At 35.7% G+C, this 26,415-nt stretch overlaps 1 protein-coding gene across 2 annotated transcripts in view; it reads left to right on the top strand.

Annotated features, from left to right (window-relative positions):
* AKT3 (v-akt murine thymoma viral oncogene homolog 3) overlaps positions 1–26,415 on the top strand; it is a 363,232-nt gene that overhangs the window by 8,485 nt on the left and 328,332 nt on the right. Inside the window, exons 1-2 of one of the 2 annotated variants that reach the window (XM_011981159.1) lie at positions 3,161–3,201; positions 3,465–3,622. In XM_011981159.1, coding sequence (XP_011836549.1) covers positions 3,577–3,622 — 46 coding nt within the window. In that variant the 5' untranslated portion in view covers positions 3,161–3,201; positions 3,465–3,576. Of the gene's footprint in view, positions 1–3,160; positions 3,202–3,464; positions 3,623–26,415 lie in introns of those variants that run through there. The other variant, XM_011981158.1, reaches the window with a different exon arrangement.

The raw sequence follows: 26,415 nt of genomic DNA, 5'->3' as shown, positions 1-26,415 counted from the left end.
CTTGGGTTCACTGCCTCTGATGAAGATTATAAATTCTGTCCTGTTGATTTAACATACATTTTCACAGTTTAATCTTACACATATGAACACTGATAAAAACATTTATCTAAAACACTAATTTTTAGAAACAGTTTCGTTAGAAAACAAAATTCATTGATTTTTGGGTTGGTCTGGATATTTCAGTGTATTGTTTTATTCTGAAGAAGTAATGTGAGTGGAAAGAGCATATGCTTGATTGTCTGGTCCTGGTTGGCCATTTGGTGACTGTTTCATTTTGGTCAAGTTACTTCATCTGTCTTGATCTCTGTTTCTTCAGCTATAAAATGAGGGTTGCTCCAGCTTTAACATTCTGATAATAAAATGTTCACTTTGAAATACAGAATCAATTTTGTAAATTTTTTTTTAGTGTTCTTTAAAAAGATACTGTAATACAAGCCATTTTGATAGGAAAGTATGTATTTTATATATGTTTATTGGATATATATTATTTTTTGTTATTACTCATTATTACCCTGATCTCTCTCTCATTTCCACTCTAAGAATAGTAAGATCTGAATTGTCTTTTACTCATTTTATATAGTTTTATAGTAAAAAAGCAAGAATGGCCTTAATAGATATTGAGCCCCTTGCTACAAGTATTACCAAAGAGAAGGGCTACAGTGCAGCTCTTCTAGAGATATCATGCACCAGTGTCTGCCAGTATTTGACTTATAATTCTTTATGCAGTGTAAGTAGTTAACCTTTTCAGTTATGTAGCTCTATATTATGTAGGCAGTTGGCCATGTTGGATTCTTTAGGATGTTACATCAAATTAAAATGATGTTTAGATTCTTTATTGAAGGTTTTTTGGCTTTTTTTTTTTTTTTTTTTTAACATGTGTGGTGAAATAAGTCTTATTATGTGGCCATTTCCTATGACAGTAATAAATTTAGGCTTTGCTGAGGTAAAGTTATACATATTTCTTTTAGAACCTTTAATATACCAATAGTGACGTTTCAAGAGAATATGATTTGTGGAATTTCCTACTTACTAGCCCAGAGGATTTCTCTTTTTCATCTTTATTTTCATTATTTTTCTAGAATTTCTCTAATTTAGTATTCTGTCAAACAAATGTATTTTGGGAAAATACTTCCAGATTCTAATATCCCTTTTTTTTTTTTTTTTTAAAAAGAGGGTCTTGCTCTGTTGCCCAGGCTGGAGTGTGTTGGTGCAGTCATAGCTCACTGCAGCCTTGAACTTCTGGGCTCAAGTGATTTCTCCCACCTCAGCCTCCCCAGCAGTGGGGACTGCAGGTGCATGCCTTGATGCCCAGCTCATTTTAAATTTTTCTTTTTTTTCTTTTTTCTTTTTTGTATGGACATAGTCTCACTTTGTTGCCCAGGTTTGCCTTGAACTCCTGGACGTAAGTAATCCTCCTGCCTTGGCCTCCTTAAGTGCTGGGATTACAAGCTAATATCCCTTTTTGACTCTCCACAGCAACAGACTCATGGTGATTTTGAGGAGTCTCAGCCTTACCTATAGATTCTGCCTGTGACCTCATAATACATGAGGCTGGTGATCTTGCTTTCAGCTACATAGCTTTTGTCAGTTTATTTAGTCAGGCTATATAGAGAATGTTTAGTCTTGATTCCTGACTGCTAAATGGTTAGGCTCCACACTTAATTTGCATTGAAGAAAGACCTGTACTCTAATTTAGCACTAGGTTGGGAGTCTAACACTGAACTTAACTGCTGTGTATCATTTATCACAACCCAAGTTGAGAGAGTATGTTTGTGTAGTCCATCTATCCATTTTTCTAGTTACCTAAATTTATGCATATGATTCTTGACCACATAACACTGGTGTACCTGAACCACATTTTTTGGTCCCCTTTGGTGCAAATGGATTTACTAATGTCATGTTGGCATTTTCCTTTTTAGTTTGAGAGTGACAATAAGCAATGACCCTGTAAAACTCATTGCTGTATATGGGAGGATGTTTTTGAGGACTTTCCTGCATACGTGTTACGAAGAAGACCCCTGGGATAAATTTGATTTTTGTCCCAGGAAAAGTTGTATTTCTTCTGAGGAACTTTTTTTCCTTTTTTAAAAAAATTTGTGCAGCGTGGACAATATAGGGGGACCCTATCTCTACAAAAAATTTTTTAAAAAATTAGCCAGGCAAGGTGATGCCTACCTGTAGTTCAGCTACTCAGGAGGCTGAGGTGGGAGGATTGCTTGAGCCCCAGTGGAGACTGCAGTGAGCTATGATTGTGCCACTGTACTCTAGCCTGGATGATGGGGGGGAACCCCATCTCAAAAAAAATTTTTTTTGGATACTGTAAATAGGAAAACCTATTGTATTATTTGCATTGTCTTCCCAAGAACTCAGTGCCAAATTTGTGGCTTATCTTTCCCCAATATGTGTGCCTTTACTCTGACTTCTTTTTATCTTAAGGCAGTGTAGTTTTGGAATGCAGGCTTTGGAGTCAGATAGCCTGGTTTCAGATCTTGGCTCCACATTTACTAGGTGTGTTGAAATGGAGCAAGTTGCTTTATCTCTGTGAGCCTCAGTTTCCTTATCTGTGAAATGGAATTAATAGTATCATCATAAGGTTATCAAGATCACATAAGAATAATAGATGTAAGCATCTGTAACAGTTCTTGGCACATCTTGAATACTCAATATTTTTTTCTAGTTTCATATTCCCTTTGTTTCACTTTATAAGTACATAGTATGAAATCAATTATTTTTTAATCTCCCTAAAATATTTCTTGGAACAGGCAGAGTAAGAATACATAAATGATGATTGGGCATTTTATATCAGTTAAAGTATTCACGACTGGGTGTGGTGGCTCATGCCTGTAATGCCAGCATTTTGGGAGGCTGAGGTGGGTGGATCACGAGGTCAGGAGTTCGAGACCAGCCCGGCCAATATGGTGAAACCCCATTTCTACTAAAAATACAAAAATTAGCCAGGTGTTGTGGCACACATCTATAGTCCCAGCTGCTTAGGAGGTTGAGGCAGAAGAATCGCTTGAACCTGGGAGGCGGAGGTTACAGTGAGCAGATATCGTGCCACTGCACTCCAGCCTGGTGACAGAGTAAGACTCCGTTTCAAAAAACAACAAAACAGTATTCACAACTAGGGCTATTAACTTTTATTCGCTTCCCTCTTTAGCTCAAATACACATCACCAAACAAATTTTCTGTATTATTTGGGTAGGCGTGACTGGTTTTCTTAAGACTTTTGTTGCAGCCTCTTAGGTTAAAAGTTTCACTATCATTTGAAATTGGTCACAAGACTAGGGAAGTGCATTCATTATAGAACTATTTAACAAATAAGTTCCCCAGTTTGAAGAGCTAGACTTTTATGTGAGGTCAGGCCAGTTGAAGACATTTACAAAGAATTAGTTGTTTGTTATTGCTCTGTGAGTTGCGAGAATGGAAAAAAAAGAAATTCTTTCTTCAATACTTCCTTCCAGGCTGAGTCATCACTAGAGAGTGGGAAGGGCAGCAGCAGCAGAGAATCCAAACCCTAAAGCTGATATCACAAAGTACCATTTCTCCAAGTTGGGGGCTCAGAGGGGAGTCATCATGAGCGATGTTACCATTGTGAAAGAAGGTTGGGTTCAGAAGAGGGGTAAGTGCTCCACAAACCAAAAATAATACGGTTGGTAAGAGTGCTAGCAGTGAGTGATGTCTTAGAAGTTGATCTTTTTTCTGATGCTGTTAAACTGTGACATGCTATGTCTAGTAAGGCAGAAATGATATATTTAATATGTGTGTTAGGAATTTGCCTGTTATTAAGGGATTTCTTTGTAATTCTTGATTTTGCACATTTATAATCTAGTTAGGTTTGACTTTCTGGTATGTTGTGTGTATGCATGTTACAGAAAGTGTTGTATTTTCCTGTGGTGTCTACAGGTTCTATAATCTGGAGAGATACCTTTAGAATCATTTAAAATATGTAAAAGTACTATCCTGTATGCATTTAATCACATGTAAATAAGAGAATTAAGCCAGTTTGAATGGCTGTACGGGAGTGGCTTAAAGTAGAAAAGGGGAAAGGGTTCACCCACAAATTCATGGATTAATCCCATAAATTAGGTAAGTAAAGTCCTGACGTAAAAGGCCAAACGAGGACAAGGATTTTGTGTGTGTGTATGTTTATGTTTAATTTCATATTTTTATTTTTCATTATCTAGGTTTAGTATCCCTTGTTTACTCCTACTTTAGTTAAATAACTTAAGCACATTATTATTTTTTATTATTAAAGGAAGAACCCTTCTATGTAAAGCTTGGTTTATCATCTGTGAGATCACCTGCTTATGTGGTCAATGTATTTATTAGAAATTTAGAGTTTACATTAGTTGCTAGGCAACTACTGTTTACCCACATGGCCAAGTTGAGTAGGATGAGGACTGTTCCATTCTCAGAACTTTTTAGTTCCTGTATATCTACTGCATGGTTAAAAGTTCCCTCCTAAATATTGATTTTAATATTCTTTGATGGGCTGTAGTAAATACCTATGCTGAAAAGCTGTTGTCATAGTTAAATGTGATTATGAATTATTTTTTAAATGAGACTTATTGAGTTGTAACTTCTGTAATAAAATTAAGCAATGTAAAGTTATAATTTGATGAGTTTTGCCAGATGTATACAGTAGTGTAACAAACACTCTGATCGTGATATAGTGGTTATTTTCGTTACCCCAAGAAGTTCTTTGTTCTCCCTTTGCAGCCCAGTCCTCATCCCTTAACCCTGGCAACCACTTTATCTGCTGTTACTATAATTGCTTTTCTAGAATTTCATATAAATGGACTCATGCAATACATAGTTATTTTGTGGCTGATTTCTTTTACATAGCATAATACTTTTAATATTCATCCATGTCTTATACATCATTAGTTTTTTTAATGGTTGAGTAGTAGTTATGGTCTGGATATATCACAGTTTATCTGTTAATCACTTGTGGACATTTGGGCTGCTTCTAGCTTTTGGTTAGTACTAATAGAGTCTGGACATTTGAGTTCATGTCTTTGTGTAATGTGTTTTCATTTGTCTTGGGTAATAACCTAGGAATGATATTGCTGGGTCATATGGTAAGTGTATGTTTAACTTTATAAGAAGTGTATGTTTAACAAACTGCCCAGCTATTTTCCGATGTGCCTGACTATTTGTATTGTCAAGTGTAATTTCTTTCAATGTCATTCTCCTGTTATAAATTGGGAAAGCATTTTCAGATTTTAGTGCTTTATAAAGGCTTTTCTGGTTTACTTTTTAATCATATTTATATTATTTTCCTACTTTTTTTGGAGGGGGATGGCAAATCACTTGAACCTTTTTGAGTTTTACTTTACTAATCTCTAAAATCTGCTTTCACAAGATTGTTTTGAGGGTTAAATGAGATGATGGATGTGGATGTATTTTGACAGTTCTAACACAGTGTAAGCTGTTGCTATCTCCACATGTTTATCAAGGATTTAGGATGATTCTTGAGTCTGTTTAATTAATTATATCTTTGAAATACCATAATAGAAAGTATTTAGTCCATGGATTATGGAAAAAAAAATGAATAAGAATTTCTCATCATTTTTCTTGTAGTAGTCAGGGAAAGGGGTTCTAATAATGTGTGTTTATTTTGAGATGAATAGTCGCATAAACATAAGAATTTGAATAATACACAAAGGTATAAAATGAAAAATAAAAAATCTACTCCCTATCTGTTCTACCTTCTTTGTCAGAGATAATTATTTTAGAACTTTTTTCCTATTTTTAATCTTATCATTATGCCAATTTTTAATATAATATAGTAAACTTTAACCTTCAGTAACCTAATATCTCCCCATTGTGAAAAATAGAAGGATTTAACTTTTAATACTGATTCTACCATCTTCCTTTTATTTATTTTTTGGTTGCCTTTATGATTAAACTTACAGCTGTTTGACAGTTAACTTTAGAGTGTTCAGACATTGTCTCTAAACTTGTCACTTCATAATTTGTAAAAAAAATTAGCTTTCCTCCTCATCTTTCTGTTGAATTCCTCACATTCCCTTTCCAGATTGTCAACTATAACATCTGTTTTATATGTCAAGATTTATAATAGTTATACTTGCTGATTCTGAAAAGCAGTTAAAATATTACATTATATAAATAATATGGTTAAACAAAGTGGTATGATGAGATTCTTAGAGAGCGAATGGATTTATTTTATTTTATTTTACTTTAAGTTCTGGGATACATGTGCAGAACGTGCAGGTTTACTGCATAGGTATATATGTGCCATGGTGGTTTGCTGCACCTATCAACCTATCACCTAGGTTTTAAACCCCCCATACATTAGGTATTTGTCCTAATGCTCTCCCTTACCTTGCCCCCCACCCCGACAGGCCCTGGTGTGTGATGTTCCCCTCCTTGTGTCCATGTGTTCTCATTGGAGAACAAATGGATTTCTTACACTCTTTTTGTACTCCAGAGCTGCCATACTTTAATTTGGTTTCTAGTTTGGACTGTGGCTATTTTTCCTGGTTTTTCTTTATTTTTTTTTTATTTTTTTTGAGACAGAGTCTCGTTTTGTCGCCCAGTGGACATGCAGTGGCGTGATCTCGGCTCACTGCAAACTCCACCTCCCGGGTTCAAGCGATTCTCCTGCCTCAGCCTCCCAAGTAGCTGGGATTACAGGCACTTGCCACCATGCCTGGCTAATTTTTTGTATTTTCAGTAGAGACGAGGTTTCACCGAGTTAGCCAGGATGGTCTCGATCTCCTGACCTCGTGATCTGCCTGCCTTGGCCTCCCAAAGTGCTGGGATTACAGGCGTGAGCCACCGCGCCAGTTCCTTTTTCTGTATTTTCTGTTTTTTTTTTTTTTTAAGATGGTGTCTTGCTCTGTCGTCCAGGCTGGAGTACATTGGTGCAATCTCAGCTCACATCCTGTATTTTCTAATTGCCACATTTGCCTCCTGTTGGTAGAAGAGTTCATGCCTTCATTATGTCACCTGGTTGTCCAGCTTTTTAATTGTACTGTTTGTTGAAATTCTAGTATGAAGTTACTTCTTTTTGGATATGATGCTCAACTAACATCATGTTATTTGATTTAATTCTCGGACAAATTCTATACTTTCTTAGATCTTACATCTTTCCATTTTCGATTTGTTCTACCATTCTCTAGAGTACTTCCTGAAGTAACTTTTTCGGGAGGAATGTGTGTGGGTGCTTGTCAATGTAATGTTTGAAAACGTCTTTTTCACTTTCACACCTGATACATACATTGGCTGGGTATAGAATTCAAGTTTAAAATAATTCTTTAGAATTTTGAAGGTTGCATTCATTCTGCTGCCTTTTAGTAATCAGTTTTACTGATAAGGGATTTGATGCTATTATGAACCATTTCTTTGTAGGTAACTTGATTTTGTTCTCTAGAAGCTTTTTGTGTTGATGACTCCTTCCCCTTGGAATTATAAAATTTAAGGAGGATGAGTTACAATTCTTTTTAAAATTGTTATTTATTTTTGAAATTAAAAATTTGTTTTTTTAGAGATAGTCTTACTGTGTTGCCCAGACTGGATTTGAACCCCTGTACACAAGGTCCTCCTGCCTCAGCCTCTCTGAGGTAGGACTACAGGCTGTAGTCCTTTTTATATTCATCCTATAAATGTTGGTGAACCCTTTGAATATGAAAGTCTAGGTTTTTCTTCCATTCTGGGAAATCTTCTATAATTCTTTGATTACTTCTTTCCTTGTATCTTCTCTGTTTTTATTTTTCTGGAGCTTTGGTATAATTTTTCTTTCATTTTCCATGTCTTTTCCTTTTCTCTCTCTCTTTTTTTAAATGGGAGATTTCCTTTTTCTTCCAGCCCTTTACTGATTTGCTTATTTCAGCTGTTACTTTATATTTCTGGGAACTTTTTCTAGTTCATAGTTATCTGCTTTTATCTTATAGATGTAAGCTTTGATATTGGGACACTACATAGATTTCACATTTTTTTCTCCTCTTTGAATAACTCTTTCAATTTGTTACACTTCTTTTTTGGGTGGTGTTTTCTTCACATGTCTGGTAATCTCTGTTTGCCTGTACATTTATGAAAAGTACTAGATTCACTAGTAGTACCCTCTATTTTTTTATTTTTGCCTGTATTTATAACAAGTTAGATTCACTGAATGAGGATTTGTGATGGTAGTAATTAACCGTACTCTTGAAAGCATTCATTGAAATACTAGGGGAAACTAAATTTGACATTTTTTTCCTCCACTATTTTTAATTTATTTCTTTAGAGATTTTCAGTATTATTTTAACAATAATTTTGTATTTTAGTCAGCTAAACTTGATTATATAGTTCATTGTAATTTGGCTGAATTTTGGTTCAAAGAATTTCTTTCAGAATAGCATTATTATTGACTGCTAATTTATCCTGGGCAGAATATTATCACTTGAACTTTGGTGTACTCATCTGAAAATAAATATGATAAGATCTGCCTTCTTTACCTCACAGTGTGGTTTTAAGCTTTATGAGATAATGTGCATAGAGGAGTGTTTTAAAATTATGTGCTCAATAAAAGATATTGATATAGGCCAGGCGCGGTGGCTGATGCCTGTAATCCCAGCACTTTGGGAGGCCGAGGCAGGCGGATCACCAGGTCGGGAGATCGAGACCATTCTGGCTAACACGGTGAAACCCCGTCTCTGCTAAAAATACAGAAAAATTAGCTGGGCATGGTGGTGGGCGCCTGTAGTCCCAGCTACTCAGGAGGCTGAGGCAGGAGAATGGTGTGAACCCGGGAGGCGGAGCTTGCAGTGAGCCAAGATTGTGCCGCTGCACTCCAGCCTGGGCGACAGAGCCAGACTCCGTCTCAAAAAAAAAAAAAAAAAAATTGATGTAATAAAGTTATAATATAGTTACTACTTTGAATATTAGTCGTTTTTCTTAAGACTACATTTAGGCATCAATTCTTGTTATCTCCTTTCCAGATATAATCTGATTTGTACTTTTAATGTGAATAAGTTGCTTTTCAGTAAGTATCTTCTTAGAAAATAAAAAAATGGGCTGAATGGTAAATATTCATTATTATGTAGGGTAAATGGTTTCCTAACCTTGGTTATTAGTGATATATTAATAGTGAAATCCTTTTTTTACACTTTTCTGGACAGTGGAAAATGGTAAGTACTAATTGAGATAACATATTACTGTAGTATTGTTAGTGTTAGAAATGGCAGTGAAAGAAACATCATGGAGCACACATCAAGTAAAGTATTGTCTGCGTTTTCCTCCTCGATGGATCCAGGACAGTTCCTTACAACTTGGTTGCACATCAATATGGGAGGCGTCTGTGTGTATATTAAATACTTACCAAATTATCTTGCTCAAAGACGAGCCTGTACGTATGTTCTAGGTGACTCTAAATCTCCAAATTCAATTTCAGCACTTCTCTTGTTTCCCTTATAGCTAGTGGTAATATTTGCTATGAAGGTGTTTAGTGTATTAATAAAGTAGGAAATTTAACCAGTTTTAAAGGTCTAAATTATAGAATTAAATAAATTGCAATGGTATTAATTAAGGGCTTATTATAATTTATTAACTTTCATTTGCTTAATAAAACTTTCATAGAAACCTAAGTAGTCTTTTATAAATGTGGAAAGCTAGTTCCTTGATAATAAGTTAAAATATAATATACAACTAGTCAATTCATAATGTTACTGTTTTGAGATTGGCATAAATCTAAGAGGTGGTTTTTGTCATTAAAAGCATTTTGATGAAAATGCTGCATGCAAGTGTTATTTTATTCTACTTTTTGTATTAGTGTCTAACAGATTGAACTTTCATATTGTATTCTCTATGTATAACCAGTTTTGGCTTTCAGATAACTTTTTCCCTTAGTTTTCCTTGTACTGACTTTGTCCTTTGAATAATATTTTTCTTATATTCCATGAAATGGTTTATTTAGATGAACTACAGTGTTGGTATCTGGTAATTCCAGGGTAAAAATTTTATGTCTGTGCGTTGTCTCACAAGATAGCTTAATTCCGCTGCACAAAATATACTTCAGCAACATAAAGATTGTGAGCTTGGTTATGCGGTAAGATGTGATTGTTGTTATCTAGTCAAATTTAACAAGTTGTTACAGAAAGCAAAATTTACATTTTTGAGTGTTTATCTAAGTCCAGGGGCCTTTTCTTCTCCTTTATTTTGTACATGCATGTGTTTTTTTTGTTCATTTTTTATTCACAAAATGACTTTAGAAATAAATTATAAAATGATTAGTAGAAAGAAAATGAGTGTGATTTCCTGTTTACTACCCAGCAGCAAGCTTTTTCCATAGAGAGTAAAGAGCTGTGGTAGTGACTGTGTAAACCACATGGTACGTTAGAGAAGCTCACTTTGACTGTTGAGGTTATACATGGAGAGTAAACATAAGAAAATTAAATTTATTTTCTAATGGTATTGAAACTCTGAGATTTAACTAATGTATTTACAATACTGTGAAATTAGCTTTTCTTAGAGTTTCAATATATTATTTTTGAAAGTTTCAACCAATAGAATCACATGGAACAAACCATCAAGTAAGCTTTCATATGCATTTTAGAGTTATTTATAGAATTGTAAAGTTGCTGTTACACACACGCTTGCTCCTCAATCAACAATCAAGTTTTATGTATTGATTTTGTAAGTTGAAGTCTCATGAAATTCACTTATTAATGTTAAAGATTTTCTACATAGATGGTCAAGTTATCTGTAGACATCCACAGTTCTGCTTTTTCCTTTCCAATCTTTATGCCTCTGATTTCTTTTTCTAATCATATTTCACTGGATAGGACCTCTAGTACATTGTTGAATAAAAGTGGTAAGAGTGGATATTTTGTTTTATTGCTCATGTTATTGGGAAAGCATTTATTTTACCACTTAAGTGTCACATTAGCTGTTCCTTTTCTATTGCTGCCCTTTATCAGGTTGAAAAAATTCTTTACTATTCCTAGTTCAGATAGTTTTTATCATGAGTGGGTGGTCAGTTTTTCTAAAGATTTTACTGTTTCTATTGAAACAGTAGAATTGATTTTTTTTCATTTTATTCTGTTAATATGGTAATTACTTTCATTACTGGAATAAATTCCATTTGGTCATGATGTATTTAAAAAATATATTACCGATTTGGACTTACTGATATTTTGCTAAGGGTGTTTTGCATTTACAAGAGTATCGATCTGTAAATTTCTTTTCAGTTTTGATGTAATGGTTATGCTGGATTCATATAATAGGTTGGGAAGCACTTGTTTCTCATAAGGTGGATTGTATTTTTTCTTCAGTGTTTGACAAAATGTATCAGTGACGCCATGTGGGTTGGAGCTTTCTTTGTGGGAAGATTTTTGATAATAAATGAGATTTCTTTAGATACAAGGTTATCCATATTTTCTATTTCCTCTTGTGTCATTTTTGGTAAATTGTACTTTTTAAGGATTTCCTTTTCATCCAAGATGTTCCTCTAAGTTACTGGGTGTAAAGATTTTAATATTCCTTTATCCTTATTTTTATTTTTTTAGTAGAGCCAAGATATGCTCCATTGCCCAGGCTGACCTTGACGTCCCTGGCACAAGTGATCCTCTCACGTTGGCCTCCCAGAGTGCTGGGTTTACAGGTTCCCTTATCTTTTGAATGTCTGTAAGATCTTAGTGATATCTCCTTATTAAATCCTGATATTGGTAAATTATGTACTTGCTCTCTTTTTTTCCTTTGATAATCTTGCTAGGAGTTTATTCATTTTATGAAACTTTTTTTTTTTTTGAGACAGAGTCTCGCTCTATCACTAAGCTGGAGTGCAGTGGCGCAATCTCAGCTCACTGCAACCTCTGCCTCCTGGATTCAAGCTGATTCTCCTGCCTCAGCCTTCTGCGTAGCTGGGATTTACAGGCATGCACCACCATGCCTGGCTAATTTTCCCTTTTTAGTAGAGACAGGGTTTCTCCATTTTGGTCAGGCTGGTCTTAAACTCCTGACCTCAGGTGATCCATCCACCTCGGCCTCCCAAAGTGCTGGGATTACAGGCATGAGCCACTGCGTCCGGCCAACTTTTTAATGATTTTTAAAAATGATCCATTATGTGGTCTATCATTTGGTCTTTTATTTTTTGGAGGTATAGTGTTATAAATGTCTAGTCCAGATGATTGGTAATGGGTCATAATCTTCTATGTCTTTACTGACCGTTTTTTTTTCCCTCTAGTTCTGTCACTTAGTGTTATAGTCTCCAACTATGATTGTGAAATATATCCATTTCTCTCTTTAGTCTACTTTTTACATTTTATATATTTTGAAGCTCTATTATTATTGTTTGAAGCTCCTTTATTGTTATTATATCCTCTTGATGTATTGCTGCTTTTATCCTTATGAAATGTTCACCTTTTTCTCAAGTGATACTCTTTATCTTGGAATTCAGTTTGTGTGATATTAATATAATCACTCCTGATTTTTTATGATTAGTATTTGCATCTTATATCTTTTCAAATATCCTATTATATTTAGTCTTTGTTTTGTATTTAAATTGTTTATCTAGTAGACAGCATATGTTTGGGTGTTGCCTTTTTTAAAAAATCTGATTTGACAATCTTTACCTTTTAAATGGGAGTTTTTAGGCCAGTCATATTTAATGTAATTATTGATATGACTGAGTTTTCTGTTTGTGTCATGTGTTCTTTGTATCTTTTTCCTATTTTTTTGCCTTTGTTAGGTTTTAGTATCTTTTCAGTATCCTATTTTATCTCCCCTATTGGCGTGTTATTTATGTGTCTTATTTTAAAGTGATTTAAAAATTTATAGTTAATGTTATTGTTGGTGTGGTTGAACTTAGGCATATTGTTATTTTTTTAAAAAAAATTCCTCTGTTCACACTTTCTTGTCTTCTTTTGAGTTAATTGAATTTTTTTCAGTATATTCCACTAACAGTATGCATTCTCAACAGGAGTGGTAACTCTCCTGTAGGGCAATCATTGGTTCTTGGAAGAGGGTACAGAATATCCTTTTATACTGCAATTGTTTGTGGCTCTCCAATCACATTATATAAACAGATACATCTGTGGTATTAACATTTCTTGGTGGGGAACGGAGTGATTTAGAGGGAGTTTTCTAAAGAGGCTCCTTAGGTGAGCCAAGGAAAAAACTTTGATAAACAGTTCTGTCGTCATTTTAGCTTCATTGCTTTTTAGGTATGGTTCTAAGGTAGTGGAATACAGAATACATGTGCAGGTTTGTTAATGGGTAAATTACATGTCGTAGGGGCTTGGTGTACAGATTATTCCAGCATTCAGGTAATAAGCATAGTACCCTATAGGTAGTTTTAAGACCCTCACTTGTCTCCCACCCTCTACCCTCAAAATACATCCTTAGTGTGTACTCTCTAAAGAACAGCCAGGGTGATTTTGGTCCCCAGAGGACATTTGGCAATGTCTGGAGACGTGGGGGGGTGGGATGGGCGGGTGGGATTGCTACTGGCATCTAGTGGGTAGAGGCCAGATATGCTGCTGAATGTTCTATAATGGATAGAACAGTATCCCACGACAAAAAATTTTCCAGTTCAAAATGTTAGTAGTGCTAAGGTTTAGGAACTCTGTTCTTGAGATTACAATATTCATTCTTAATTTATTACAGTCTATATAGGGTTAGTATTTTACTGCTCCATATAAAATATAAGACTCTTGCAATACTATGTTTATATTTGCCCCCACTTCTGAGAGTGCCTTGTGCTGTTGTTCTCCTGTATAGTATATCAACATGTTATAACCTCTGTGTTATAATGTTACATATTTTTTGCTTTATTCATACCTCTTTTGAAGAAGAGCAGGAAAAGTATGGTCTTTCACACTTATATACCCATTTGCAGTTAAAAAGTTTTTTTCCCGTAGATTTCATTTTCTGTCTGATATTTTTTTTCACCTGAAAAACTTTTCCTTAGCATTTTTTTTAAACTTTTAATTTCCAGAATACACGATGGGTTATGTGTTATATGGGTAAATTGAGTGTTGAGGGGGTTTGGTATACAGATTATTTCATCATCCAGGTAATAAGCATAGTACCTTATAGGTAGTTTTAAGACCCTCACTCTTCTCTCACCCTCCACCCTCAAAATGCACCCTCCGTGTATACTCTCTAAAGGACAGTGTGTACTCAAATGTGTACTCAATGTGTACACAAAGTACACTCTCAGCGTGTACTCAAAACGTTGAGTATACATTGTCCATGTATACTCAGTGTTTAGCTCCCATTTACAAGTGAGAACATGTAGTATTTGGTTTTCTATTCCTTCATTAATTTACTTAGGTAATAGCCTCCAGCTCCATCCATGTTGCTGCAAAGGACATGATCTCATTCTTTTTTATGGCTGTGTAGTATTCCATGGTGTGTATGTACCACATTTTCATCTGCTGTTGATGGGCATTTAGGTTGATTCTGTGTCTTTTCTGTTGTCAGTAGTGCTGTGATGAACATATGTGTATATGTGTCTTTATGATACATGTATGATTTATATTCCTTTGGTCATATTTTTGATAATGGAATTGCTGGGTCGAATGGCAGTTCTGTTTTAAGTTCTTTGAGAAATTGCTGAACTGCTTTCCACAGCAGCTGAACTAATTTACATTCCCACCAGCTATCAAATTAGAATCCTATATACAATTTAAAAAACCCTTCAAAAATGAAGATGAGCTCAGCCACAGGGGCTCAAATTAGAATCCACACTATGAAATTGGAATCTATATACAATTTTAAAAATCATATATGTGTCTGGCTAATTTTTTAAATTATTTTTTATAGAGATGGAGTCTCAATATCTTGTCCAGGCTGGTCTCAAACTCCTGGCCTCAAGCAATCCTCCCACCTTTTCCTCCTAAAGTGCTAGGATTGTAGGTGTGAGCCACTGTGGCTGGGCTCATCTTCATTTTTGAAGGACTTTTTAAATTGTATATAGAATTCTAATTTGATAATTGTGTTTTTTCATCATTTTAAAGATGTCGTTTCGTTTTCTTCTGGCTGCCATTGTTTCTGATGAAAAGTCACCTGTTGTTATTTTGACTTACTGTTTCTTTGTATAGTCATGTGCCATTGATATGGTTAGGCTTTGTGTCCCCACTCAAATCTCATCTTAAAAATTGTAATCCCTATGTGTCAAGGGAGAGACTAGGTGGAGGTAATTGAATCATGGGGGTGGTTTCTCCCATGCTGTTCTCGTGATACTGACTTGAGTTCTTATGAGATCTGATGGTTTTATAAGGGGTTCTTCCCCTTTCACTCGGCACTTCTCCTTTCTGCCGCCTTGTGGAGAAGGTGCTTTCTTCCCCTTCACCTTCTGCCATGATTGTAAGGTTCCTGAGGCCTCCCTAGGCATGCTGAACTGTGAGTCAATTAAACTTCTTTCCTTTGTTAATTACCCAGTCTCTGGCAGGTTTCTTTCTTTCTTTCTTTCTTTTTTTTTTAAATGTAGAGTCTTGCTCTATCACCCAGGCTGAAGTGCAGTGGTGCGATCTTGGCTCACTGCAACTTCTGCCTTTCAAGTTCAAGCAATTCTCCTGCCTCAGCCTCCCAAGTAGCTGGGACTACAGGTGCGTACCACTGTGCCTGGCTAATTCTGGTATTTTCATTAGCGATGGGGTTTCACCATGTTGGCCAGGCTGGTCTCAAATTCCTGACCTCAGGTGATCCACCCGCCTCAGCCTCCCAAAGTGCTGGGTTTACAGGTGTGAGCCACTGGCCCAGCCTCGGGCAGTTCTTCATAGCAGTATGAAAATGGACTAATATAGCCATATAATGATGTTTTGGTCCGTAACAGATTGCTAATGATGGTGGTGCCATGACATTATAATACCATATTTTTACTGTACCTTTTCTATGTTTAGATATGTTTAGATACACTAATACTTACCATTATGTTACAGTTGCCTACAGTATTCAGTACAGTAACATGCTGTACTGAGATCTCCCTCTCACTTTCCAGCTATTTTGGCAGCTCTGAACTCTGTCTCTTCAAACTAGTAAGACTGTGGCTTTCTGAGTTCTAGCCATTCCACTCTAGTTCCAAGGAATGGGAGAGCGCCTTGAGCAAAAAGCCATATCAGTGCGAATCTCATTTGGAGTTCCCTTCTTTACAGTCAGTTTCCTTCGATTTCTGCTTGCTTTTGCAGCTTTTCTACTGCCTTCAAATTGTCATTCTTTATATTTTATACAGAGTTCATAATTTTATATGTAGGAGGGTTAGTCTGATACAAGTTACTATACTACTGGAAGTGAAATTTTGCTAGGTATGTGTTTTGATGTATAGATACACAAATTTATTTAAGCTTCATGATTCACATACTGTTGTATTCCAATTTAATGCTTAAATTATGAGAAGAAGTTTATGAGAAGTAGGAATGCAGGTTATAAAAATATATCAGAAATTATGAGGACTACAAGTTATAAGGAGTATGAAACCAATAGTTTAAACCAACTGAGTTCAAATCACTTACCTAGAAAGATAGCTTTTTCTGAAGCTCATATGTAGAATTTCAAGCTAGAAGAGATTTTAAAAGTTATCTAGCTTTTTTTTTTTTTTTTTTTTTTTTTAAATTTTAATAGAGATGAGTCTTTTTGTGTTGCTCAGGCTGGTCTCAGACTCCTGGCCTTCAGAAGTCCTCATGCCTCGGCCTCGCAAAATGTTGAGATTACAGGCAGGAGCCACTGTTGGTGGCCGCTCTAGTCTTACATCCATTCATTTGACAGATTTCAAAACTGAGGCCATATTTCAAGTTAGGTATAGAGCCAGGACTAGTTACCTGAGATTTCTTTATTGCTGATCTTAGGTACTTCGTATTTTGTTTCTTTCTTGACATTTAGAAATAGATTGGATTTCTTCAAAAAATATTTTGTATCTTGTTGGGGAGGGGCTCAGAAGTTTTAGGTGGAAAGATTTAAAATCCTCTGAGTATGGAAAAGGGGGAGTATCTTCCACCTTGTGGAATCCTCATACTGTTTGAGTAATATTATTGACTGCTCTACTTCTCAGTGGAGAACGCAGAGAAGCTGTACCTCTTGAACGTGTGTTTTCTCTCTTTGAGTAAGTGTTTCCATAGTTACTATATCCTTTGACATAGAGAAACTTTCTTTAGTTTGTGTTAGCATTTTATAATCAGTCACATTACCTTTTGATGTGTGATAGCCCTGCACCTACCACCAATTTTCTGTTTTTGGTTATGCTAGTTTTTCTGCTTGGCATGTTTTTTCCCCTCTTTTTAAGTGAAAATCTCCTATGTTCTTCAAAGCCAAATTATACCCAGATCATGGTCTTACAAAATTAGAATGATTTCTTTTGTCTGTATAATATTGCACCAATTTCCTGTCTTGACCTCCTTATGACTTTTTATTGCCTTATTACATAGATGTGTTATTTCTCCTTTCTGTTGTAAACTCCTTGACAGCACTGTGTCTAATGCAACTTTATATTTTATACAGTTTATACTTTTCTTTCTGAAATACAGTTCATTATCTTGAGCACAGTAGTCTCTTAATCAGTATGTGATGCAAGAATGGGGAAGAAAATAACAATTTTAGAAGTTCAGATACCAGTATGCCACAGATATTAGGGCAAGGAACTAGAATTGGGACAGCTGAGGCAGGGTAGGAAACACAGACTAGATTACAGTTATGAAAGCAGCCTAATGTTCAGGAGAGGATTTTGGTAAGGGCAGCACTGGAATTCTAGAACCATGTTGTATATTTGTCAAGTTTTTGTGTGTAGCAAAACAGAACTGACAGGGTAGGAGTTGGTAGATTTGACTGAATGGTTATTCCTGACAAAGATGGTGGGTTGTACCCTGATTGTCCCAGAATGGACTAGTAAATAAGGTGTCTAAATTAGGTAAGTAGAATAAAAGATTGAGAATATTGTAGTGTTTATGGTTTGGAAGATTAATGCGTATTTTAAGGATAATTTTTGCTTTACTCTTAGAACTGTAAAGTACCTCTGATTTCATGAAACCTAACTTTCTAAGCCTATAAGAAGAATCTTTTCTACTGTGTTTCTAATGGATCACTTAGATATTGTGGGCAACTAAAGTTGCACTGTATCTGTTTCATTATTTAACAGCTCTGAGCACTGGTGATCTTTCTTTGCTCTCCTGAGCAATATAAAACAAGTTCTGTTTTCCATTTTATAGGCCTTCGGATTTTTTGAGATTGCTATCATGTCTTCCCTAAAATCCCTTTTTCTAAGCAAAGTGTTCTCAATTCTTTATTGTGTTTATTGTTATAAGACAGGGTTTGCAGCCCTCTCATACATAGTACAGTTGTCCCCCAGTATCCATGGGGGGTTGGGTCCAGGACTTCCTGGAGATACCAAAATCTGCCGCTGCTCAAATCCCTTAACTTGAAATAGTGTAGTATTTGCCTACAACCTGCACACACCCTCCTGTATGCTTTAAATCATCTTTAAATTACTTACAATACCTAATCCACTGTAAATTCTATGTAAAGATTCTATGTAAGTAGTTGTTACACTGTACTGTTTAGGGAATAATGGCAAGAAAAAAAGTCTGTCGGTGTTCCGTACAGATGATTTCTTTTTCCTGAATATTTTTGATCTGTGGTTGGTTGAATCCACAGATGGGGAACCCACAGATATGGAGGGCTGACTGTATTGGTGTCTTACTGTGGAAATAGCTCAGTTTGTCAATGTTTCTCTTACAATGTAGTGCCCAGAAGTGAATGTGTTACTGCAGATGTGGTCGGTGCAGGGAAAAAGCGCAGTGAGATTGTTAGCCTCTTCTCATAGTCTGTCACTGCAGGGGCCTTCAGTGCAGTTAAAGGCTGCAACCACTTTTTTTCAGTTTTACTCTTTAAGGGAACTTTTATTATATTTTGATTATACAAATCATTTACAAAGTCAGTTTATTGTCCAGACGCCACCAGTTTACATTCCTAGCACTAATATGTGAAGGTTTCTACTTTCTTATACTGTAGCCATTGCTGGGTGTTACTCTTTCTAGTTTTTGCCATCATATTGCTGTTTTATTTTACATTTCTTTGTTACTGAGGTTTAACGTTGCTTAAATGAATGATTATTATTCTTGTTCTTTAAGTTTTAAATATGAGGCCTATCCTTAAACAGGTTTATAAATTTTATGTTCTTATTTACTCGTAAGAGCTTTTTGTGTATTGAGAATACCTTTATTTGATTAATCTTTTTTGTTGTGAATATTTTTCTAGTTTGAATGTAACTTTTAATGTTATGGTATATTTTTGCCTTGTAGAATTTTTTAATTGTTAAGTAGTTTAATATGTCACACTTTTCCCACTCAGGGAGACCATTGAGGTCATACTTATAAACTCTTCATCTTTTTCCTTTGAGCACCATTATGATGAAAACATTTTGTATTATCTAAGTAATGTATTCTCCTTTAAAAGAGCCAAGCAGTAAATATATAGGGTATGGTGTGACTTCCATATTCTTTCTCAGAAATAACCACTGCCAAGTATGTCATGCCAATATAAAGCTAAAATTTTTAAAAAGTACTTAAGAACTAGAAGAAAATGCCAAACTGTAGGTAATATTACCCCTTGTCAAGAGATTCAGATTGTAGGCAGGGACAGGAAGGGGGATAATTAAGGAAATGAGACTTTTACACTTTATTCGGTATAAACATTGCATCTTTGTGTTTTGCCTCACATTACATAAATGATATCGTAATCACTATGTCTTAGAGATTTATCCATGCCATTGGAACCTGGAACTCGAAAAAGAAAGAAGTGACTAGTTTGACTTAACCTGCTTTTAGTGAATCTATTCTTACTTCTTGTCCATCTGCAATTTCAAAGTACATCTGATGCTTGAAACAACACGGGAGTTAGGGGCACAGACCACCTGCACAGTCAAAAATGCGCGTATCACTTTTGACTCCCTCACAACTTCACTACTAATAGGTTACTGTTGACTGGAAGCCTCGCTGATAACATAGTCTGTTAACACACATTTTATATGTTTTGTGTGTAATGTACTGTATCTTTACAATGAGGTAAAAGAAAAAATGTTATTAAGAAAATGTATTTATTTTTCATCAAGGGGAAGTGGATCTCTTCATCCTTGATGTCTTCAAGTCGAGTAGGCTGAGGAGGAGGAGAAAGGGTTGGTATTGCTGTCTCAGGCGTGGCTGAGGCAGAAGCAAATCCAGGTACAAGTGGAGTCATTCAGTTAAACCTATGTTATTAAGGGTCAGCGGTACCTATATATGTCATTTGAGTGTAATGGTTAAGAGGATGGGACTGAATTTCAAATCCTGGCTTTGCCATTTATTAGTGTCTGGGCAAAATCCTTCATCTGTCTTAAATTTCTCATCTGTAAAATGGAGATGATGAAAGTGCCTACTTTATATAAGTGTAAGAATCAAAGCTCATAATGTGCGATTAGCTCTTATCTAACTGCATGGGACATATTAAATAGTAAATAATTATTTAATAATCTGTAGAATATTACTAGTTTGACATCAACTTTACTAATATTTAGTATTTAACTCACCCGTTCTTCTACATAGACAGTCAGGATACTTGCCCTTTTAAGTTTTTTTTTTTTTAAAAAAAAGCGTCCTGCAGATGCTTTACATTGCTCAAAAATCACTGATGCTGACTGGAACTCAAAGTGATAAGCTGCATGCTAACTATCAATATCAGTGTCTTCATTATGATATTTCTCTTTGGAGAAGACCACTGTAAAAGAGGAGTTAATCAGTATTCTTTTCCTGTCAACTGGCCTTCATGTTGTACTCTCTTCCTCAGGTTTCATCTTTCATATTTTAAAAATTCTGTTTGTCTGTAGTAATTAGAAAAATTCATTATAGGATTTCCAAGTTCTAATAGTTGTTTTCTAGATTTCGTCTTCATTATGGTACTGCTCCTGTATTTTTCAACACTTTTTGTTAAATAGTACTAAAGCTATAAGTACATACATACATCTTTTTCCTCTCATTCAGGATTAGGTAAGGCCAAATAGTCATATTTTAAGTCTTTGGTTAAACTTTATGATTAAAAATGCTTGCTGTATAAGAACACTACTTTCCGTATCTTACACAGTTGGGAGCTAAGACATTCCATCTAAAATTCCTGGGTCAAGAAATAGAGGCTTACGTGTATTTTTTTAATGTAGAATACAAGCCAGTAGAAAAGCTAAAAATGAAAATGAAAGTAACAAAAATTAGGAAGAAAGGGCAAGGGTATCTTAATTTCTCAATCTTTATAGTAAGAAGTCAGTTGATGCGGTTAATAGGTGATAAATCAAGAAACATCCACAATGCCAAAAGTATTAAAAGTGGCTGTTTTTGAGAAGTGGAATGGAGAATGAGGGCTTGTGTATATGTGGTCTTGTGTGTATGGAAATGGTGGAAGAGATACTTTTATTTTTGAGTCTTACATGCTTTTTTTTTTTTTTGTTACACTTTCTACATGTATTAGTTAATAAAACATCCTACATGATTCCAGTTTATAAACATAAAAGCATGCTTTTATATATTGGTGTATGAATGAAAGTGGATTGGATGGAAAAATACCAAAATATTATAAGTGGTTATTTCTGGGTATTGAGTCCTTCCTTATATTATTTTGTATTTTGTAAAATTTCTAAAATGCATGCATTTTATTAATTTATATAAAAATTATTAAGATAAGTTTTTTAGGACTTCCTAACATTTAATTTAATTTGTCACAGGTTTAATTTGTCACACTTATTTGGTACCAGAATGTTTGCTTTTTATTGTACAATTACTAGAACTTTTTTAAATTAAAGGAATTGTACATCATAGTCTTTGCATGCTTAGTAAGGTTGGCATTCTGCTGAAAATAACAGAAAACCTAGCCAACAGTAACAACAAGGGTATAGGTGGGCAGTTATAGTTAGCAGATCAGGATAGAATCATCAAAGATTGAAGCTATCTCTGGTTCATCACCGTTAGCTTGTTTGCTTTTCATATACTGGTTGCTGTAAGGTTTCAAGATGGCTGTAGTAATAATGGGCATTACATCTCTGTTCAAGGCAGTCAAATGGGAGATGGCTGGCGCCAGCCACATTGTCCCTTGTTTGGAATGCAGAAGCTTTCTCAGAAGCTCGCTATCAGACTTACTTTTCCAGAACTGGGTTATGTGCCACTCCTAGGTGTTAGAAGGTGAATATTTGGCTTTCAATTTCTGTAGTGGGAAATGGCAAGAGTAAAGGGGTTTGGTAGTTGATGTTGTGTTGGACAACCAGCAGTCTGCTACAGAAAGTTTTGGTAAATATAACTAATGTTTGTACTTCAGCTCTCAATCCGACATCCAGGAGAGACAGTAGTCTTTCCAGAGGTCAGATTGAGAATTTGGCACACCAGCATTCTCTAAAATTTACTCTTGTTGGGGGTTATTCTGAAATGTAGCCATTTTGTTAGGTCCTAGGAGTACTAGGTTTATGCTCCCTTCTTTTTTTTTTTTTTGTTTGTTTGTTTGTTTTGCGATGAAGTCTCGCTCTGTCGCCCAGGCTGGAGTGCAGTGGTGCGATCTTGGCTCACTGCAACCTCTGTCTCCCGGGTTTAAGTGATGCTCCTGCCTCAGCCTCCCAAGTAGCTGAGATTATAGGCACCCGCCACAATACCTGGCTAATTTTTGTATTTTTAGTAGAGATGAGGTTTCGCCATGTTGGCCAGGCTGACCTTGAACGTCTGACCTCAGGCCTGCCTTGGCCTCCCAAAGTGCTGGGATTACAGGCATGAGCCACTGTGCCCGGTTATGCTCCCTTCATAAAAAAAAGATAGTTTTGGTATCCTGAAGTGATTATGAATTATGGGGTACGTTTGTTAAATTATTTCAATTAGTTTTATTCTGCTTGTAGAATCCAAATTCCTGTTTCTAGCCAGTAATCTGAGGATTATGAATTTTTAATGTAACAAGTCAATTATGTAAGGGTTTTCATTTTTGTTTTTAAGTTACAGTATGCAATGAAATGGATAGTCACAGGTTTTATAGCTTATGACTCCACCTCTACCAACCCAAATAATGGTCAGCCAAAAATATCCAAATTACATAGTTTGAAGTATTAGGTGTTACAGTTACTTGGATTTTCTTAAATCCACGCATTTTAATGGTTATTATCCCTTATTTTCTTATTCCTCTGTCACTGACTCCTTTCAAAATACTTTATGATGCAGATTTGAATAGTTGTCATTGTGATTTTTTTTTTTTTTTAAGTTCTGGGGTACATGTGCAGGACATGCAGTTTTGTTTCATAGGTCAACGTGTGCCGTGGTGGTTTGCTGCACCTATCAACCCATCATCTGGGTATTAAGCCCAACATGCATTAGCTATTTATCCCGATGCTCTCTCTCCCCTCATCCCTGACAGGCTGCAGTGTGTGGTGTTCCCCTCCCTGTGTCCATGTGTTTTCATTATTCAACTCCCACTTGGAAGTGAGAACATGCGTTATTTGGTTTTCTGTTCCTGTGTTAGTTTGCTGAGGATAATGGCTTCCAGCTCCATCCATGTCCCTGCAAAGGACATGATGTTGTTCCTTTTTACGGCTATATAGTATTCCATGGTGTATATGTACCACATTTTCTTTATCCAGTCTATCATTGATGGTCATTTGGGTTGATTCCACATCTTTGCTATCGGGAATAGTGCTGCAATGAACATACATCTGCATGTATCTTTATAATAGATTGATTTATATTCCTTTGGATATATACCTAGTAATGAGATTGCTGGGTCAAATGGTATTTCTGATTCTAGGTCTGGTCTTTGAGGAATAGCCACACTGTCTTCCACAATGGCTGAACTAATTTGCTTTCCCACCAGTGGTGTAAAAGTGTTCCTCTTTCTCCACAGCCTCACTAGCATCTGTTGTTTCTTGACTTCTTAATAATTGCCATTCTGACTGGCATGCGATGGTATCTTCTTGTGATTTTGGTTTGAATTTCTCGAATGATCAGTGATGTTGAGCTTTTTTTTTTTTTTCATGTTTGTTGGCTGCATGTTTGCTTTCTTTTGAAAAGTGTCTGTTTATGTTCTTTGCCCACTTTCGAATGGGGTTGTTTTTTTTCTTGTAAGTTTGTTTAAGGTCTTTGTAGATTCTGAATATTAGCCCTTTGTCACATGGATAGATTGCAAAAAATTTTCTCTGTGTAGGTTGTCTGTTCACTCTGATGATAGTTTCTTTTGCTCTGCAGAAGCTCTTTAGTTTAGTTAGATCCCATTCATCAATTTTTGCTTTTGTTGCAATTGGTTTTGGTGTTTTCATCATGAAAATTTTGCCCATGCATATGTCCTAAATGGAATTACCTAGATTTTCTTCTAGAGTTTTTATAGTTTTGGGTTTTACATTTAAGTCTTTGGTCTGTATTGAGTTAATTTTTATATATGATGTAAGGAAGGGGCCCAGTTTCAATTTTCTGCGTGTGGTTAGCCAGTTCTCCTAGCACCGTTTGTTAAATAGGGAATCCTTTCCCCTTTGCTTGTTTTTGTCAGTGTGTCAAAGATCAGATGGTTGTAGACCTGTGGTCTTATTTCTGAGATTTCTATTTTGTTCCATTAGTCTATGTGTCTGTTTTAGTGCCAGTACCATGCTGTTTTGGTTTCTGTAACCATGTAGTATAGTTTGAAGTCAGGTAGTGTGATGCCTCTAGCTTTGTTCTTTTTGCTTAGGATTGTCTTGGCTATTCAGGCTCTTTTTTGGTTCCATAGGAATTTTAAAGTAGTTTTTTATTATTCTGTGAAGAAAGTCAATGGTAGTTCAATGGGAATAGTATTGATTGTATAAATTATTTTGAGTAGTAGGGCCATTTTCATGATATTGACTCTTCCTATTCATGAGCATGGGATGTTTTTCCATTTGTTTGTGTCCTCTCTGATTTCCTTGAGCAGTGGTTTGTAGTTCTCCTTGAAAAGGTCCTTCACTTCCCTTGTTAACTCTATTCCTATGTATTTTATTCTCTTTGTAGCAATTATGAATGGGAGTTCATTAATGTTTGGCTTTCTGCTTGTCTGTTGTTGGTGTATAGGAATGCTTGTGATTTTTACACATTGATTTTGTATCTTGAGACTTTGCTGAAGTTACTTATTAGCTTAAGAAGCTTTTGGGCTGAGATGATGGAGTTTTCCAGATATAGGATCATGTCATCTGCAAACAGAGACAGTTTGATTTCCTCTGTTCCTATTTGAATACACTTAATTTCTCTCTCTTGCGTGATTGCCTTGGCCAGAACTTCCAATACTGTGTTAAATAGGATTGGTGGGAGAGGGCATCCTTGTCTTGTGCCAGTTTTCAAGGGGAATGCTTCCAACTTTTGCCCATTCGGTAAGATACTGGCTGTCGTTTTATTATGAATGGCTTGTATTATTTTGAGCTGTGTTCCATAAATACCTAATTTATTGAGAGTTTTTGACATTAAGGGATGTTGAATTTTATTAAAGGCCTTTTCTGAGTCTTTTGAGATAATCATGTGGCTTTGTGTTTAGTTCTGTTTATGTAATGAATTATGTTTATTAATTTGCATTTGTTGAACCAGCATTGCATCCTGGGAATGAAGCTGACTTGATCATGGTGAATAAGCTTTTTGATGTGCTGCTGGATTCACTTTGCCAGCGTTTTAAGGAGGATTTTTGCATTGGTATTCATCAGGGATATTGGCTGAAGTTTTCTTTTTTTGTTTTCTCTCTCCTGGGTTTTGGTATCAGGTTGTTGCTGGCCTCATACAGTGAGTTAGGGAGAAGTCCCTCTTTTTCAGTTGTTTGGAATAGTTTCAGAAGAAATGGTACTGGCTCCTCTTTGTACCTCTGGTAGAATTCAGCTGTAAATCCATCTAGTTCTGGGCTTTTTTTGGTTAGTATGCCATTTATTACTGCCTCAGTTTCAGAACTTGTATTGGTCTATTCCTGGATACAACTTCCTGGTTCAGTTTTGGGAGGGTGTATGTGTCCAGGAATTTATCAATTTCTTCTAGATTTTCTAGTTTATTTGACATCATCCTGGTTTAGTCTTGGGAGGGTGTATGTGTCCAGGAATTTATCAATTTCTTCTAGATTTTCTAGTTTTATTTGCATAGAGGTGTTTATAGTATTCTCTGATGGTAGTTTGTATTTCTGTGGGGTCAGTGGTGATGTGGTGATATCCCCTTTATCATTTTTTATTGAATCTACTTGATTCTTCTCTCTTTTCTTCTTTACTAATCTAGCTGGCGTTCTATCCTTTATTAATTTTTTCAAAAAACCGGCTCCTGGAATAGGTTTTTTTTTTTTGAAGGGTTTGTAGTATCTCTGTCTCCTTCAGCTCTGCTCTGATCTTGGTTATTTCTTGTCTTCTGCTAGCTTTGTGGTTTGTTTGCTCTTAGTTCTCTAGTTCTTTTAGTTGTGATGTTAGGTTGTCAACTTGAGATCTTTCTAATGTTTTGATGTAGGCATTTAGTGCTATAAATTGCC

The sequence above is a fragment of the Mandrillus leucophaeus genome, unplaced genomic scaffold, assembly GCF_000951045.1.
Source record: "Mandrillus leucophaeus isolate KB7577 unplaced genomic scaffold, Mleu.le_1.0 Scaffold220, whole genome shotgun sequence".
NCBI classification, from domain to species: domain Eukaryota; kingdom Metazoa; phylum Chordata; class Mammalia; order Primates; family Cercopithecidae; genus Mandrillus; species Mandrillus leucophaeus.
Note: the sequence above shows the minus strand (reverse complement) of the source record. Positions and strands in the feature narration are given on the sequence as shown.